The 17,003-nt window shown below is 58.6% G+C and overlaps 1 protein-coding gene across 4 annotated transcripts; it reads left to right on the forward strand.

The window, feature by feature from the left end:
* The first annotated feature begins 5,476 nt into the window (after nucleotides 1-5,476).
* Nucleotides 5,477-15,511, forward strand: ZBTB47 (zinc finger and BTB domain containing 47). 4 transcript variants are annotated; one of them, XM_055557149.1, is made up of 7 exons: nucleotides 5,477-5,718; nucleotides 7,702-7,822; nucleotides 9,226-11,021; nucleotides 12,645-12,792; nucleotides 14,080-14,195; nucleotides 14,822-14,966; nucleotides 15,153-15,511. In XM_055557149.1, exons 3-7 carry the CDS (start codon nucleotides 9,546-9,548, stop codon nucleotides 15,509-15,511), a joined length of 2,244 nt encoding a protein of 747 aa, XP_055413124.1. In that variant the 5' UTR covers nucleotides 5,477-5,718; nucleotides 7,702-7,822; nucleotides 9,226-9,545. The 4 variants fall into 4 exon arrangements, with proteins under 4 accessions (XP_055413124.1, XP_055413125.1, XP_055413123.1 ...); XM_055557150.1 differs by having other exon boundaries at nucleotides 9,465-11,021; XM_055557148.1 differs by lacking the exon at nucleotides 7,702-7,822.
* Nucleotides 15,512-17,003: the final 1,492 nt, after the last annotated feature.

Below are 17,003 nucleotides of genomic sequence, written 5' to 3' on the forward strand. Positions count from 1 at the left end.
GTTTGAGTCTGAGCATGTTTCATCCTTCTTTATTTACCAACACTTCAGATAGTCTTTCTGAAATGGAAAAGGAAGCATTGAGTCTCTTTGCTGACCCAGCCAGGGAAGAGATTTCATCTCCTCTCTCTCTGGCTCATTTTCCTCTTCTGGCCGGGTATTAGTGGTGGGGCACAAGGTGGTGCTAGAGACAACTTCAGGCAGAATGTTTACCTAGGCAGAGAACCATTGATGGTGCTTGGTCATGCTTCCCCTACCAACTCCAGATTTCTTTCAGGTCCAGTTGTCATCCAGCTGAGGTGGCCTGCATACAGACATCCTTGCAGAGAAGGGACTGTGTCCCACCCCATCTGTGAGATGCTGCCCAGGGACAGCACGTTTACCTGCTAAGCCACCTACAGCCTCCGCCTTCCCTCCCTAAGAGTGGTTCAACAAGCAAGCACATAGCACTTACTCTGGGAGAAAATATTCCTTGTGATATTTTTAGCATCCACATGAGAATTTGCAGGGCAAGTACAATTAACTTTTTTCTCCTCAGAACTCAAAGGGATTTGTACTTTCTAAGTGAATACAACATAACCTCACACAGTAAGATTGGCAGAGATTCAGTTTCCAAAGTTGAGTTAACAGTAAACCGCCAAGTCAGGTAGTTCTGAAAACAGTCAAATCTGGATGTGTTGCCTTAAAATTTAAAGAAAATTGTAGAGTCAGTTTGCTGTAGGGAAATCCCCAAGTGAGGTTCCTTTAGGGTCGTTTATTTTTTAGAAAGCGCCATGATCTTTACTGATGTTCTGATAGCATCTTGATCGGCTGGGCAGTATTGGGAGGAAATGTGTCAAGGACTTTTGACTGTGCTGAATTAGCAAGATGATTCAAGGGAAATAAATGCCCCTCACAACTGACCATGAATACTGGCCAGGCATCACTGAAAGAGAAAGGAGGTTCCACCAGTGCAGAATGAGTGACACAAACTGTGTGGCCAGGGGAGGAGGCCCAGAAGCCATGGCTCATGTGGGAAGAGACTGGGCTCAGATGGCTGGTCTTTAGGAGAGGGAATCCACTCTGCCGCTGCTCCGAGAGGTGAGCGCCTAAATCCTATGAGGGACTTGTGAACAATGAACTGGGCAGAATGCCAAGAGGACTCCTGCACAGCAGGGAGAAGTTCTTGGATGCTTAAAAGTTGGGGGGAGGAGCTGGTTCCCTGGAAGATGGCAGCTTGTAGACAGACCCTGGGCAGCGTCCGCCAGTGCCTGAGGAACGTGAGACAAGGAGGGCCTACCTGGGCAACACGCAAAGGAGCAGGAGGCTCTAACGGACTGTTTTCTTGAATGATTTCAGTAGAATGTAAGGGCAGAGTGCTCCATTGCTTCTGCCTCCTTTACTCCCTGTGAATCAGAAGGACTGCAGTGGGGCTATGCCAAGCTTGGGGTCAAGCACTTCTGCCTCTTGGAGACCCCAGGCCCCACCATTCACTTTCTATAGCTATCGAACTCCAGCTCTACAGACTTGGCTGAGTTTCACAGTTGTGTCTCTTCAGCCAGCCTGGAGATCTGAGGACATTAGGGTAAAAAAAAAAAAAAAAAAGTGACCTGAGCACTCAGCACAAACGCTTGTGTTCTGCATCTGGAGGACTGACACTCATCTGTAATGTGAGGCGAGGCTAATAGTCCTTAAGCTGTTGGTCTCTCAGCTCACACCCAGAAAGAGGGTGCAACCAGACATAAAAACCAGGAGTGCGCATCCCTTTCCAGACCATCCTGGAGATGAATCAGCCTCCCAGAGAGCCCAGAGGGGATAGGACTCTGGGCTGGCATGTCCCCAGTCTCCAGTCACCCAGGGCCTCCTGCAACTAAAACCTCTGCCACCAGGCTAGATTCCCAGAGAAAGATCCCACTGGTCTCAATGTCTCTGGCCCAATCTGATTTTATTTTGAAGGAGTAAAGGATCTCTGTGAGCAACTATTCTGTGGCACAGCCCTTAAGGGTTTGGGGTCTGAGCCAGACTGCTTGGGTTCAAGTTTTACTCTGACACTTCTTTGTGGGTAACTGGGTAAATTGTTTGACCTTTGTAGTTATTAATATAACTTCTCCATTTTAGGAGTGGTGAGGATTAAATGCTTAGAACTAAGCACACGTTGAAGTGGTTCAGGGACATTAATTCCTGAGCTTGCCTCCAGGTGGAGAGTATGAGGAGGGCCAGGCTCAGTCACTAGTGAGAGGCCCAGGGCCCCTTGAACCAGCAGGGTGGGAGAGGATCCTGGAAGCTGCTAAGGAGGCCTTAAATGCCTAGGCCATGACGTTTATGCTGCTGGAGGGAACTGGGCAACCTGCTGGTTTGAATTAGGCCCTACCATCTACAGCTGTAGCCTGTTAGTGCTGAGCTCTGAACAGGAGCAATCTACTCCCCTCCAACCCCCTACCCAGGGATCAATGCTCCCTCAACCTACAGAGCCCTGGGTCCACACCTAGTGGGTAAGTTGAACTTCCCTGCCACCCCTCCAGCCCCATGCTGCAATATCCCTTTCTGTTTTCTGGCACTGCCCACTCTCTACTCCTCCCCCATTGCAGTTACACAGCTCCACGCCCCGCCTAGGGAGGCTAAACCCTGTTGTGTGCAGACGCACGCAAGTGCTGCCCCAGCACGTTTTGGGTCTGTTCCTCCAACGTGGGAGAGAAGTTCAGGGCTAGAGGCTTAGGGAAGTTGTGGGGGAAAAAAAGGCACAAAACACAGAGCTGGCCTCTAAAAGCAGGGGTGTGGCTTTGTTGACCTTGCCAGCACCCAGTCCTGAGTGTCTGAGGATCATCCAGCCCTGCCCTGATCTCCACAAACTCCTGACTTGCCCCCGTGGCATGTGATTCTGGCCTGGGATCCCCCTCCCCAATAACTTGACCCACCTTGGACTCTCCAGAAAGCCTGCCTTGACCAACCCTGAGGGGAAGATCCTGTGGCATGGCCCTTTTCAAGGCCAAGGGAACAGAACAATTCTGCCTATCTCCATCCGGCTACTCCTACAGGACAAGAATCTGGATTCTGCTACATCAAATCACCTCTAGTTCCCTGCAGATGTTTAACTGTATCCTCCCTTGGGGCATGTGCAGGGGAGTACCCTTCCTCTCCCTTTGCTCTGCTGCCTGCCAAGTCGCTTCAGTCCTGTCTGACTCTGTGCGACCCCATGGACTGCAGCCCACCAGGCTCCTCCGTCCATGGGATTTTCCAGGCAACAGTACTGGAGTGGGGTGCCATTGCCTTCTCCCTCCTTTTGCTCTAGTGTTACTCAACTTTCAGTCCTCAGCTCTGAGCCAGCCCCACATGAGCCCACCAGACAGCTCTTCGGACAGTGCCTTCCTGCCATGTCTCATGTGACCCATGTCCCAGTAGCCTCCCAGAACTGGCTTGTCCTGGGGTTCCCCCAGTAGATGGGCTGTAGGCCAGAGAAGAAATGGGAACAGCTGAGGTCTTAAGGAAGACTGAGCCCCCTATTCCCTCCTTGCTCACCCAACCTCCAGCCCCTTCTTTGGCTTGACTCTTGCAACCAAGACCAATTCCAAAAGGGCCAGCAGCCCTACCTTGGTCACACTGGCCACAACCCCTGCCAAACCTTGGCTGGGAAATGGGCCCAAGAGTGTCCCTTGCAGCCGCCTGCCAGGCTCCTCCCAGTTTGTGAGGCAGGCTGCTCCAGCCTCACCTTTCCTTGGCTCCTCACGCTGGTATCTGACTGTGAGATCTGTCCTGCTCTGCCTTCACTGTCCTTAGCCAACCAATGGGTATACATGGTTCCTCTCTTACCACCTCTCAGGCCTGTGCAAGGGAGCCACAGAGTAAGATGAGAAAGTGGGTTGGGATGGTGGAAGAAGCAGAAGGCAGCCCTGAGGTGATGGGCTGGTCAGACATGCAGGTTGCTCTGGCCTGGCCTCAGCTTGAGGCCTTTGGGAGCTGAGTCAACTCACCCACCACAGCCACTGAGATGCAGAATATCTGCTGTGTGGTCATCACTGGGGGGCATGGGCCCCCATCGGTGCCCCTTCTTCTCTTGCCATCTTTTTCCACCAAGGTCTCATCTCACCCTCCATCCAGCTATGTGGTTTCCTCCTCTTTCTCTTGGCACTCTTTGGTCACCCCCGTTTTTGCCCATCAGATGTTTTCTCCCTGACCCTGGAATGGCCTTGTCTTAAGGGCCTAAATCCTGGCCTCACGGGAGGCCGTTGCAGTTTCATAGGACAGACATCAGACTACGGGATGGCGCCTGCCTGGGATCTTGGCCTCTACTCCATTTCCTTCTCTGGCATCCAGAACCAAGTTATTCTGAACTGGCCCCAGAGGCCCTGCCCACTCATGAGCAAGGTGGCATACTCAGGGGACACTGGTACAGCCAGGCATGGGCGGGTGTGTAAGCACAAGTGCATGTGTGAGCGAAGGGGGTGGGGGATACAGTGTGGTACTGCCAGGATGTGGGCAATGTGAAAGTGACCAAACGTGGGGCAGCCATCATCTTGGAGTAGGGGAACAGAAGCATCTGAATGATGACACAGATGACATTGTGGCCCTCTCCACAATGATGGCCCAACCACCACCTAGGCTCTGCGAGGCCCACCGCCCTGTGGTCCCCACTCTGCTGCCTGCTTGGCCCGGCAGTGTTTCCTTGCAGCCTCTTGCCAGCACAACCAGCCCCCAGCCCCCACTGGCATCCATGCCAGAGCAGCATTCCGCAGGCCTGGCTGCATCTCTCCAGCAGAAACAGCAGGAAGGCCTCTCAGCAGCCATCAAGCTCCACGGCTAAGGGACACAGTGGGACCTGGGCCTCTGGCCCTCACTCCTCTAGTCTTGCCTTCTCCCAGCTCTGGGTCTGTCACATGAAAGGATTTGATCAATGCAGCTGTGGTTCACATTCTCCCATCTCCTGCCCTGGGCGTCCCTGTGTAGCCAGAGGCAGCCACCAGGTCAGTATGGATCGACAAGAAGCAAGTCCTGGAGACAGAATAACATAAACCCTGAGCTGCCCTGGGATCGGGGTGGGGGGGTCAGCTCAGTTGGAGATCCTAGACTCACTCTCAGGTCAGAGCAGCCCAGGTCAGAGGGTGGGGATGGTGACCCAGCAAGGATACGCTGGGTTCAGTCCCTCAGTGTGAGGTCGCTCAGGGGAGCAGGTGTAAGCCTTTTCTGTAACTGGTTGGTGGGCGCGGGAGCGCCCAGCTTCCCCATTTTGGGGCCTCCTCCTATGACCCCACCTCGGTGGCGCATCTGGAGGGCTCCCAGGTTAGACTCCGGGATGAACTTCCTGGCGGAAAGGGGGCTCGGTGCGATCCAGGGACCATCCTCTAGGATGGGAGCGGCGGGGCCTGGCCGGAGTCCGCGGCGGCCCGAGGCGGGGCTGGCTGCACCCGGACGGCGCGCACCACGCGTGTCCGCGCCCCCGCCGGCGCGCAGGGCGGCCTGGCCCTTTAAGCGTCCAGACGGCGGCCCCAGCTGACGCGCGGGCTCCAATCGGCGCCCCGCGCCCCCCGCCCGCCGCGCCTGAGGCTCTGGGGCCGCAGCTGCTCGGCGGCTGGACTCGCCGCGGCCCTGCGCCTCCGCCCGCCCGGCCGCGCCCCCGGGGGCCATGGTCGCGGGGCCCTGCGCGGGGGCGGCCCCCAGCGCGGCGCTACATGGAGCGGCCCCGGCCTGGCCGCCGGGGGCAGCGCGATCCCGCGGGGCCCTGTGAGCCCCCAGCGCCACGGCACCATGGTACGCAAGGCCCTGCCTGTCCCCCCACTTATCCGCCCACCTGCCCGCTCTGCCCTCTCGAGCGAACAGCCGGTCGTCTCGGCGTGGAGGCGTGTGAGGGATCTTAGCCCTCGCCGGGTCTCCCCTACCCCTTCTCGGGGTCCCTGCGGGCTGGGAATGCGGAGCTTTGACGCGGCCCTGGGCTGGGAAGGGGTTAAATTCCTGGGGTTGGGGCCGGGGCGCGAGAGGCTGAGGTCCTGCTAGGCACCGGCGGAGGGGGGCGCTTCTCTGGGCCGGGGACGGCGCCGCCCTCGGACTGGGTGATGGGGGGAGGGAGGAGGTCGGATTCCCGCCTGGGCCTTGGGCCACGTGGGCGCTGGAGCCGCCCTGCCAGGGGATTCGGGGCTCCTGGGCCAAGCGGGATGCGGGGAGGACGCCTGCAGCTCTGGTCCAAACTCCTGTGTGACCTTGGACCTGTCCACCGCCCTCTCTGGGCCTGTTTCTCGGGAAGGACGAGTGGCCTGAGTTGAGAGGAGGCTGGCACAGATACCCTCTCCCTAAAAGGAGGAGGCTGTAAGTCATAAGCCTGTGCCCCTGTGCTCAGTCTGGGTCCACCCACTGCTTTCTGGGGACAGAAGAATTGACGTGGGAGTAGAGGGTGCAGATGGACACCCAGGTTTCATCCTGGGGCCTCCAGGGAGATTCTGGGGCAGGGTAGAGAGCTAGCTGGTGGTTTTGTGATGATGAGGCAGGGTACCTCTCAGGAGTAGAAGGCTCTGCCGGTGGTGAGCAGCCTCAGCAGGTGTCCCTGGCACCTGGCCTGCCCCCACCAGCCTGGCTTGTGGGGGAGGGTTTGAGAGCATGAAATGCCCTGGCAACAGAAGTCCCTGACCACTCCTCTGGTCCTGTGTCTTAGCCCAGCTGGCCTGGACTTGGGGTGGGGTGTGTGACTGCAGCTGGCACAGCCAGATGGGGAGGGGCATCTACAGCTTCAGGAAACTGGCACATCTGGCTGGAGAGGCAGACACAGCTGGTGGGCCCTGTGTGGGAGGTACCAGGCTAGGGGGTAACCATACCCCACTGAGGGGCTGCCAGATAAGGACTCAGGCAGCATCTATGTGCCTGGTCAAGGAAGTACAGTCAGGGCTCCTGGTTGTAAGATCCTTGGGCCCCTCAAGGGCAAAGGATGGTACAGCCTTGCCTGGGGGTGTTGCCTCAGAAATGGAGTCTCTGGGGCAACACTACCCCCCAGGCTAACCTTTCCTCCCCTGCTGAGGCCAGAGGAGTCTTCACTGGATCCTGGGACCAGATGTGCACACAGGAAATGTTAGGCACTGCCCTTGACCCATGGTAGACAAGCACTGGAGGGCCTTCTGTGAAGGAGCAGTGGACCTGGGATGGGTACCCCACAACAGGTCTGATATTGACAAGTCCTTATCCAAGCTACTTCCCCACCACTCTCTGGCCCCTGGAGGCCCTGAGGAACTTCTGTTACAACCAAATTGCATCCTGACCCCTCACTGACTTGCAGGTGGCAGCAGCTCTAGGGAGGAGGGTACAGGTTGCCGGAGGTGCTGGTGGAGTCTGGGGAACCACAGCTGGTCCTGAGACACCTAGTCCTGCTTTTTGAGTCATTAAAGGCCAAGAAATACTTTCACGTGGAATAGTATCCAGTCCAACACAGATTGGGTGGCCTCAGCAGGGCTGAGAGTCCAGGGGCTCTGCTTCTGTTGACTGTGAGACCCTCCCATTCTGAGCCCATCTGCGTAATAAAGTTTGGTCCCAGAAGATGAATTAGAATGAGTCAGAGGATGGAGATGAAAGGGGGTTGGCACTTTATTCCTGTTAGATTGGCCAGACCAAGATGGGCTAGCAGCCCTGAGACAGAGGAACAAACAAGTGGCTTCTTGGTTGGGGTGAAGGAGGTGTTGGGGAGGAACTCAAGAGAGATGGTGGTGGACTTCCCTGGTGGTCCAGTGGTTGGGAATCTGCTTGCCAATACAGGGAACATGAGTTCAGTCCCTGGTCCAGGAAGATCCTACGTGCTGCGGGGTAGCCGGGCCTGTGTGCCATAACTACTAGAGTCCGCAAGCTGCAGCTGCTGAAAAAAAAGAGAGAGCATGAGGTGGGTGCTGCCCTGGGCTACTGGGTGTGAAGGGTGAAGCCCAGGGCAGGTCCTCTCATTCAAGTGACTGAAAGGACTGACATAAAGGGAGGGGTAGGCTGTGGATGGATGGGACTGGGGTTTCATCCTGAGGCTTCCAGAGACATGCATAGGGTAGGAGAGCTGATGGCTTTGCAGTGCAACAAGGTACCCTCAAATGTAGGAGGCTCTGACTTAGCGGACAGGGCCTGAGGAGGGCCAGAACCAGGCAGGTCGTTGATAGATGTTAACTGAATATCTGCTGTGCGCTGGATCCATGCAAGGAACTGGGCAGCCTGCCTGTCTATGCTGCTCACCTTTTGGGGAAGCCGCTGTGGTTGGACCAAGAATTAAGCCAGCCCTTGCTTAATTCCAGGCCCTTGCTTAATTAAGCCCTTGCTTGCTGCTGCTGCTAAGTCACTTCAGTCATGTCCGACTCTGTGCGACCCCATAGACAGCAGCCCACCAGGCTCCCCCGTCCCTGGGATTCTCCAGGCAAGAACACTGGAGTGGGTTGCCATTTCCTTCTCCAATGCGTGAAAGTGAAAAGTGAAAGTGAAGTCGCTCAGTCGTGTCCGACCCTCAGCGACCCCATGGACTGCAGCCTTCCAGGCTCCTCCGTCCATGGGATTCTCCAGGCAAGAGTACTGGAGTGGGGTGCCATTGCCTTCTCCAAGCCCTTGCTTAATTCCAGGCAATTCACCGGTACTGAAAGTGGCCCAAAGATCTAATAATCTGACCAATCAGATTCAAAGGCCTCCTTCAGGCTCCACCAAGATGACATCATCTGAGAACCTCTGGGCCTGGACCACACCTGACCTGGGGTCTGGGGGGCCTAGAGGGAAAGGGTTTGGTACAGGTCTTGGGATGCAGGACTTTTGATGCTAAAACCAGGGCCGTCCCCAGCAAACCAGGACTGGGTCGTCTCCCCACAGGCATCCTTTCAGTATTTCCAGGCCCCGTGGATTCTCTCCCTGACACTCACTTACAGATAAAACCAATCCTGCCCAACCCCAAACACCTCAGGAACAGAAGTCACCTAGCTCACTGCTCTGTCTCTGGCCATTGTACCTCCAGGACAGTGACTGTGACTTTTGTTCCTAAAGTGCCTGGGGCTGGGCAGGATTGGTTTAATTTGTAAGTGAGTGTCAGGGAGAGAATCCATGGGGACCAGAAATACTGAAATGATGCCTCTGGGGAGACAACCCAGTCCTCGTTTTTGCTGGGGACGGCCCTGGTTTTAGCATCAAAAGTCCTGCATCCCAGGAAACCCCTAGGTTCCTGGCCCACCCGCATAGTTGGTCATCCTCGAACCTTTTCCTTCCCCTTTTCTCCTTTTCCCCTTTTCCGCTTCCCTTCCCGGGATGACTGCTCCCATTTCACAGTGGAACAGCTGGAGGCCCAGAAAAGTCAACCACTGACCCAGGAGCTGATACGCGGCCTCAGAAGGTCACGGCCAGAGTCTGAGCTCTGAGGGACAGCTGACTCGAGCTTGAACCCTGGTTCCCCATCGTCTTTGCTTGAGTCTTTCGGCACCTTCTCTGTCACATGGAACCAATAGTGATTGGGGATGGGGGGCACCTCCTGGCTGGCCTCGACCTGACCTGTGCCCTCGGCCCTGCAGTTGCTGGTTGAGAAGACAACGGACTCACCGGCGGCTGAGTTCTCGCTGGTGGAGGACGTGGCGCTGCACTTCGCCTGCTTGATGGGCCGCCTGAACGAGCAGCGCCTCTTCCAGCCTGACCTGTGCGACGTGGACTTGGTGCTGGTGCCCCAGCGCAGCGTCTTTCCAGCCCACAAGGGCGTGCTGGCCGCCTACAGCCAGTTCTTCCACTCGCTCTTCACCCAGAACAAGCAGCTGCAGCGCGTGGAGCTGTCCCTGGAGGCGCTGGCGCCCGGCGGCCTGCAGCAGATCCTCAACTTCATCTACACGTCCAAGCTGCTGGTCAACGCGGCCAACGTCCACGAAGTGCTGAGTGCCGCCTCACTGCTGCAGATGGCCGACATCGCTGCGTCCTGCCAGGAGCTGCTAGATGCCCGCTCCCTCGGCCCCCCGGGCCCCGGTGCCGTGGCCCTCGCCCAGCCAGCTGCTGGCTGCACCCCGGCTGGACCAACCTACTACTGCGACATCAAGCAGGAGGCCGACGCCCCAGGCCTGCCCAAGATCTACGCCCGAGAGGGCCCCGACCCCTACTCTGTGCGCGTCGAGGACGGGGCTGGGGCCACAGGTGGCACGGTGCCTGCCGCCCTCGGGCCGGCTCAGCCCTTCTTCAAGGAGGAGAAGGAGGGTGGCGTTGAAGAGGCTGGCGGGCCCCCGGCCAGCTTGTGCAAGCTGGAGGGTGGGGAGGAGCTGGAGGAAGAGCTCGGGGGTTCTGGCACCTACAGTCGGCGGGAGCAGTCCCAGATCATCGTGGAGGTGAACCTCAACAACCAGACACTGCATGTGTCCACAGGGCCCGAGGGCAAGCCAGGCGCTGCCACCGGCCCGGCCACCATGGTGCTGGGCCGGGAGGATGGGCTGCAGAGACACTCGGAAGAGGAGGAGGATGACGAAGAGGAGGAGGAAGAGGAGGAGGAGGAGGAAGAGGAGGGAGGAGGCAGTGGAGCAGAGGAGGAGGAGGAGGATGACGAGGGCGGCAGTCAGGGGGAGGATGAGGAGGATGAGGAGGAGGAAGGGCACAGTGAGCAAGAGGAGGAAGAGGAGGAGGAAGAAGAAGGGCACAGCGAGCAGGATCAGGAGAGCTCAGAGGAGGAGGAAGATGAGGAGGACGGGGAGGCAGGGGGCAGGCAGGGGGGCCTGGGGCACCGCAGCAGCCGGGCAGAGCCCCCTGCCCACAGTCGCATGGCCACGAGGTCTGCCCGGCGCCGTGGTCCCCCTGAGCCGGAGGAGGCCGGGCGGCGGGGTGGGAAGCGGCCAAAGCCACCTGCAGGAGTGGCTCCTGCTCCTGGCTCCCGAGGGCCACAGGCTGCTGATGGGCTGGGGGCAAAGGTGAAGCTGGAGGAAAAACAACACCATCCGTGCCAGAAGTGCCCGCGCGTTTTCAACAACCGTTGGTACCTGGAGAAGCACATGAACGTGACCCACAGCCGCATGCAGATCTGCGACCAGTGCGGCAAGCGCTTCCTGCTAGAGAGCGAGCTGCTGCTGCACCGGCAGACAGACTGCGAACGCAACATCCAGGTGGGCCTCCAAGGGGCCTGCAGGGGGCAGCCATCCAGGCTGAGCCAGGCCAGAACTGGGCCCTGGGCACCCAGTGTCCTGCTGCCTGTGTTGTCTGCACAGTCTGCAGAGAGCAGGCTCAGCCCCCAACCCCCAACCCTGCCCCAGGGACAGTGGGACCAGCCCCAGCCCAAGGGTGAGCCCAGGGTGGTGAGAGCTCAGGGGATGATGTCAGGGAGAGCTTCCTGGAGGAGGCAGATAGAGCTGGGCTTCCGCAAGAGTGCAGAAAGGATTGGAACAAACAGTACCCTTGCCAGAACGGCAGAGGGGAGCAGGGACTCAGGAGAATGCGAGGAGAGAGTTGTCTGAGCATGTGAGGCTGGGGGACAGCCAGCTCTGAGGAGGGATGAGTCAGTGTTTTTGGACTGCTGCAAGGCCAGCAGGGCCCCCAGGTATATAGTTTGGTAGATTGAGCAGTGCAGGAAAGCACAGAGGGGAGGAGGGGTTTGCCCGGAAGGGGGCGCCATTTTCCACTTACTGCAAGGGCTGAGTGGAGCAAGGGGCAGCCAGGCAGGAGGAAACCCCTGCATTCAGCTCTTTGGAGGTACCAGCTGGCCTGGGCATGGGGAAGAGGGACTGGATGAGCAGTTCGGGAAGTACAGGGGGCCCAACAGGAAGGCTACTGGGGCCAAACAGGGGAGCTGGGCTGACTGCCAAGCCTTGAGCCAGCCTGCATCTGGGCCAGCCTGGCCTTTCAGGGTGAAGACAGCACAAGGCCAGCCAAGTGATTTTTTGCCTTTTCTGGCTGAGAGTGAGGTTGAGGGGCAGTAGGTAGGCGATGCTAATTGCCTGAACTAATTGCTAATTGGAGAAAGTGTTACCTGAGGGTTACCTGGATTCCTGCCCCACCCTCAGGCACATGCTCCCACTTGCCTGCCTGCTGCGCTGCCCTGTGACTCTCCACATGCACACCCCCCGAGCTTCCCTCCTGAAAGGGAAAGACGCTTGTACTTCTACCCTGGGTACCCTGACCCAATTTCTGCCTAAGCCCTGGCCTACTGCAGGGGTAAGGGCCCAGGAGACAAGGAGGAGGGGAGTGTGGTCCCCAGGGTTCCCACTACCATCTCGTGTCCAAAAGTCCCTTGCACCTCCTGCAGTCCCCCAGCCCTTTGGAACCTGTTCCCTTGGGGATCTCTGTGGTGTCAAGGTATGGGTCCCAGCAGGGGAGGCAGCAGAAATAATGTCTCAGCTTTGCCAGGACCTGTTATCCGAGGGGCTTCCCCTTGAACTGTAGCCTCCTCACCCACTGTGGCCCTTCAGCCAGTTATGTGTCTCCCCTCTGTAGAAAGATGTCTTGTTGAAGTGAGCACAGAGGAGGGACTTCGTGGAAGAGGTGGCCCATGACCCTAGTGAGTTCAGGATGAGGAGGGAGGGCCCCAGGCTGCAACCCTGGGCGGGTGGGCAGGTGGGTAATATTAGGGATTTACCACCCCTGACTCAGACTATCAAACGTAGCTGGTCCTTGGCCACCAAGATCTCTCTCTCGAGCGCGGTTCAGGTGGGGAAACTGAGGCCTAGCAAGGCAGTGACTTGTCCTAGGTCACATGGTCCCAACCCAGGGCCTAAAGTCTTTTCATTCCACAGTGTGTGACATGTGGCAAAGCTTTTAAGAAGCTCTGGTCCCTCCACGAGCACAATAAAATTGTGCACGGCTACGCAGAAAAGAAGTTCTCCTGTGAAATTTGTGAGAAGAAGTTCTACACCATGGCTCACGTGCGCAAGCATATGGTTGGTAAGTCTGGGCCTGTGGCGGAACAGGCCCAAGGTCCAAGCTGGGCCAGCTGCTGCGTGTGCTAGGAAGTCTTTCACATCCAGGGACAATATAAAGGGATGAGAAAGTGCCAAGTAGCTGGGAGGTGGGGTGGGGACAGTGGATGGGGCAGTGGGGCCGAGGAGGGGGTAGGGCTAGTCTGGGGCCAGGGCTGCCATGTACGGTTGGGCAGGTTGCACATGGCACAAGGGCTCATGACAGGAGGGCAGGTGGAGACCAGAATCCAGCTAGCACACTGCTACCCAGGCTGGCACCCCAACATGGGGCTAGGTCCACCAGAGCACCTTCTGCTAAATTACACAGAGTGCTTACTGTGTGGGCTGACACTGCCCCTGTCTCAGTCTGAGGACAGCTATGCCCCTGACAGGGCTTCAGACTTCTCTGAATGCAACCCTCCTCCCAGGGGTCATACCTGGACACAAGTGTGTCTTGGGCCACTTCGCTGCCTTGGGCATGGCTGTCCCTCCCCTCTAGGTGGGCCTGGCTGAGAGTCTGGCTGTTTTCTGGGTGGCCCTCCTTTCTTTGCCCACTTGGGGGCTGGAGCTCTCCCCACTGACTAGCCAGGGAGACAGTGAGCCCTGGCCAGAGATGCCCTTTCTCTACCAGACAGTACTGGAGGCTTCCAATATGAACTGAGTGGGAGCTGGGAACCTGGGGTGTAGGTATCAGCCAGGAGCATGCTAGGTAACCCAGGATTGGTGGTCCTTCCTGGGCTTGGATTCCCCAGCTCTGAACTGTGAGGGGGGCCCTCCGTGTGTCCAGATGCTTCCTCCCACATCTTCCTTGGAGTTTGTTTTGGCGGGGAGTGCAGATAACGCCTTCTGGATGGCAGGGGACCCAAGGCTGAGGCCTTTACAGGTGCCATCCTCTGTAAAGCCCAGCCACCTTGGAGACCCAGGACCACTCTTCCTGTTTTTATAGAAGAGGATGCTGAAACTCACTGAGGCTCACAGCAGCCATACAGAGAACCAGTGGCTAGGCCAGGATTTGAGCCGAGGCTAAGGAACCATGAAGGCCTCTGTGCTTGTCTGAGCAGACAGAGACCTAGTGGGGGGTGTGGGAGGGAGGGACAGGGAGGGAGGGGGAAGGACCTCGCCTGGGGGACAGAGGCCACGGGGCAGGTCCCAGGGTAGATGGTGCCCCAGGAGGTGGGTTCAAGGCTCAGCGTGGGGGGCGGTCCAGCAGGGGTCCCCTGGGAGAAGCCAGATGGGTCCCTGAGATGCCATGGCCGTGGTGCCTGCCCCGTAGCCCACACCAAGGACATGCCCTTCACCTGCGAGACCTGTGGGAAGTCCTTCAAACGCAGCATGTCTCTCAAGGTGCACTCCCTGCAGCACTCCGGGGAGAAGCCGTTCAGATGCGAGGTGAGTCTACTTCTGCCCCAGGGACCACCCTGAACAGGGCAGGGATCAGGGGCAACAGCAGCTTAAAAGCCAGGGGGTAGGGGGACTGGAGTATAGGGTGCAGAAGGGGGCCCTCCTGTTGTTTGCCTTCTACTCCATCCTTCCCTGGTTGCCCACCTACACCCCACCCCCCTCGCCCCACATACCCCTGCTTCCTCTCCCTATCTCAGTGCTACACATTCAGGGTGGGAAGTCTGCATGGGCTGGAACCATAGGACAGGCTTTCTGGAGAGGTGGAGAAAGACACATCTTAGGCAAAGATCGGAGATGCAGTTGCAGGTGGGGCTGAGGGAGGCCTTTGGACAAGGAGGAAGGATGGAGAGTCTTAAGCACAAGGGCTCCCTCCACTCTGGGGCCTTTTTCCACTTGCTAAGCCCCATTCCTGCCGGGGCCTCTCTACCTGTGCCCCATGAGCTGCCCCACCCCAGGAGCACCTCAGCCGGCCTCGGCATCCACCCGTCCTTGCCCAGGAGTCCCTCCCGCTGTGAGTCCTTCCTGGCCCTGTGAGCTGGGGACCAGCGCTTACCTCCCTGAAAGTTATTCCCCCACTTTTCCCTGGGTCTTGCCCCACCCAACCCTGCCCTCAGAACTGCAATGAGCGCTTCCAGTACAAGTACCAGCTGCGGTCACACATGAGCATCCACATCGGCCACAAGCAGTTCATGTGCCAGTGGTGTGGCAAAGACTTCAACATGAAGCAGTACTTTGATGAGCACATGAAGACCCACACAGGTACTGCTGTCCAAAGGTGATGGCCTCTGCGCCGTAGTGGGCATCCTTCTCTGCCCTTTTCTGAGGCTCAGCCCTGGCCTCCCTGACTCCCAAGGTCGGGTGAGGGAGGCTGGCTCACATGTTGGGGGTGGGGGGCGTGGCGGCCCCCCAGCAACTCCCCGAGGCCCATCCCCACCCACCCTGCAGGGGAGAAGCCGTACATCTGCGAGATCTGCGGCAAGAGCTTCACCAGCCGGCCCAACATGAAGCGGCACCGGCGCACGCACACCGGTGAAAAGCCCTACCCTTGCGACGTGTGCGGCCAGCGCTTCCGTTTCTCCAACATGCTCAAGGCGCACAAGGAGAAGTGCTTCCGCGTCAGCCACCCCATGGCCAGCGATGGCGCCCCCGCGGCCCCGGGCCTGCCCCCCGCCCCGCCCCAGGCTCTGCCCCTGCTGCCCGGGCTGCCGCAGACCCTGCCACCCCCGCCGCACCTGCCGCCCCCACCGCCGCTCTTCCCCACGGCCTCCAGCCCAGGCAGCGGGAGGCTGAGCACCAACAACTAACTGCCTGCCTGCTCCAAGGGGCCCAGGACCCTGCCCTCCTCCTTGGGGGGCAGTGACACCTCCAGAGTTGGCTGGACACCGGCCTCGCCCCGAGGCCCCTGACCCTGGGGGGTGTGCAGGCTGGCAGCCCCCAGAGCTGGCCGAGGACACCTCGCTACCAAGTGCCCCCTTTCAGTGACTTCTTGAAGCCTTTACTTTTTTTGTTGTTTGTTTTTTGGGAAGTGAAGGAAAAAGAAAAGAGAGGAAACCATTGGCAGTATCCCCCTCCAGGTGAGGGGGGCGCTGGAGGCGGCAGGTAGGGGGGACAGGGGCCCAGGGAGCAGGTGTGACTGGTCACTCTGCTGAGGCCTAAGCCAGAGGGAGGGGGGTGGCCCAGCCCAGATCACCTTCAGCCACTTATCCGCGCCTTTCCTGGGCCCCCTAACTTGCGCCTCATATCCTGGAGGGTTTGGGGAGAAGTTGGGTGCCATCCCCCTTGGGAGGAGGTGTGGACCCAGTGTGAGGGCTGCGGATATCCAGGCAGAGGCTTGAGCCTGGATGCCCTGGGAGCGTGCCGGGAGGCTGTGGCAAGGCGTGAAGACTGCACCTCTACATAGGGAGGGTCAGGGGGGTGTGGGGCAGGCAGGGGCTGGACCCCAGACATTTGCTTTCCCCATTCACAACCCTGTGGCAGGCACAGGGATCCCCGACCTGCACTAGGCTGCACCGAGGGCCCTGGGTCCTGGAGAAGATGTCCCCAGAAGCCACTGGGCCTCAGGGTGTTGTGGGCCAGGCCCTGGGTGGACAGACGGGCTGGCTCCCACAGCACTAGCTCTCAGGGCCTGCTGCCCAGGAGCCCCTGCAGATGGGTGGACCCCAGGGGCAGGCCCCTAAGGAGGAGGCTTGGGCCAATGTTCTGAGGTTTCAAGGTGCTATCAGTGGGGCGGAGGCCAGGGCAGCTGTTCACAGAGCACCCCATCCCTCACCAGCTGCCCCAGCTGCATCTCCCACACTAGAGATGTGTGTGTCTGTGTCTGTCTGCTCCCTGAAGGCAGCGCAAGCCTCCTCCGCTCCCTAGGCCTGGTCACAACCCGCCCCTGGCTGGCATCCAGCACCCTTGTCCCTCCTGGGCCTCTGTGCTCATGGGTGGCACAAGGAGCCTGCATGATCAGGCCCGGGGGGTCAGGGTCGTGGGCGCTGGGAGAGCCCCAGCCTGTGCCCAATGCTTGCCCTCACGAGGCCAGCACTAACAGGACATCCTTTTTTTGTTGTCATTTAACGTCTTGATTCCTGCCTTTAAAAGGGGGAGGAAGGTTCCATAAGCTACATATTTCCTAGTTAAGCTCTTTCCTATTGTGTTTATACAGTTTTGTTTGTTATACTCTTTGCACCTTAAACCCCCATGACTACCCCCACACCACCACCTTCCCAGCATGGCTGGAGTGGGAAGAGGCCTGAGCCCAGGGGGTCGTGGAGGGGGGACTGGCCCCATCAGCTCAAGGGCTGAGGGGGT

This window comes from Bubalus kerabau, chromosome 20 (genome assembly GCF_029407905.1).
Source record: "Bubalus kerabau isolate K-KA32 ecotype Philippines breed swamp buffalo chromosome 20, PCC_UOA_SB_1v2, whole genome shotgun sequence".
NCBI lineage: Eukaryota > Metazoa > Chordata > Mammalia > Artiodactyla > Bovidae > Bubalus > Bubalus kerabau.

Bases quoted from the DNA above. Each gene is read 5' to 3' on its own strand.
- ZBTB47 (XM_055557147.1), top strand. The intron at 12,793-14,079 runs GTAAGTCTGGGC...CCTGCCCCGTAG, and splicing joins CGTGCGCAAGCATATGGTTG to CCCACACCAAGGACATGCCC. The intron at 14,196-14,821 runs GTGAGTCTACTT...CCCTGCCCTCAG, and splicing joins AGAAGCCGTTCAGATGCGAG to AACTGCAATGAGCGCTTCCA.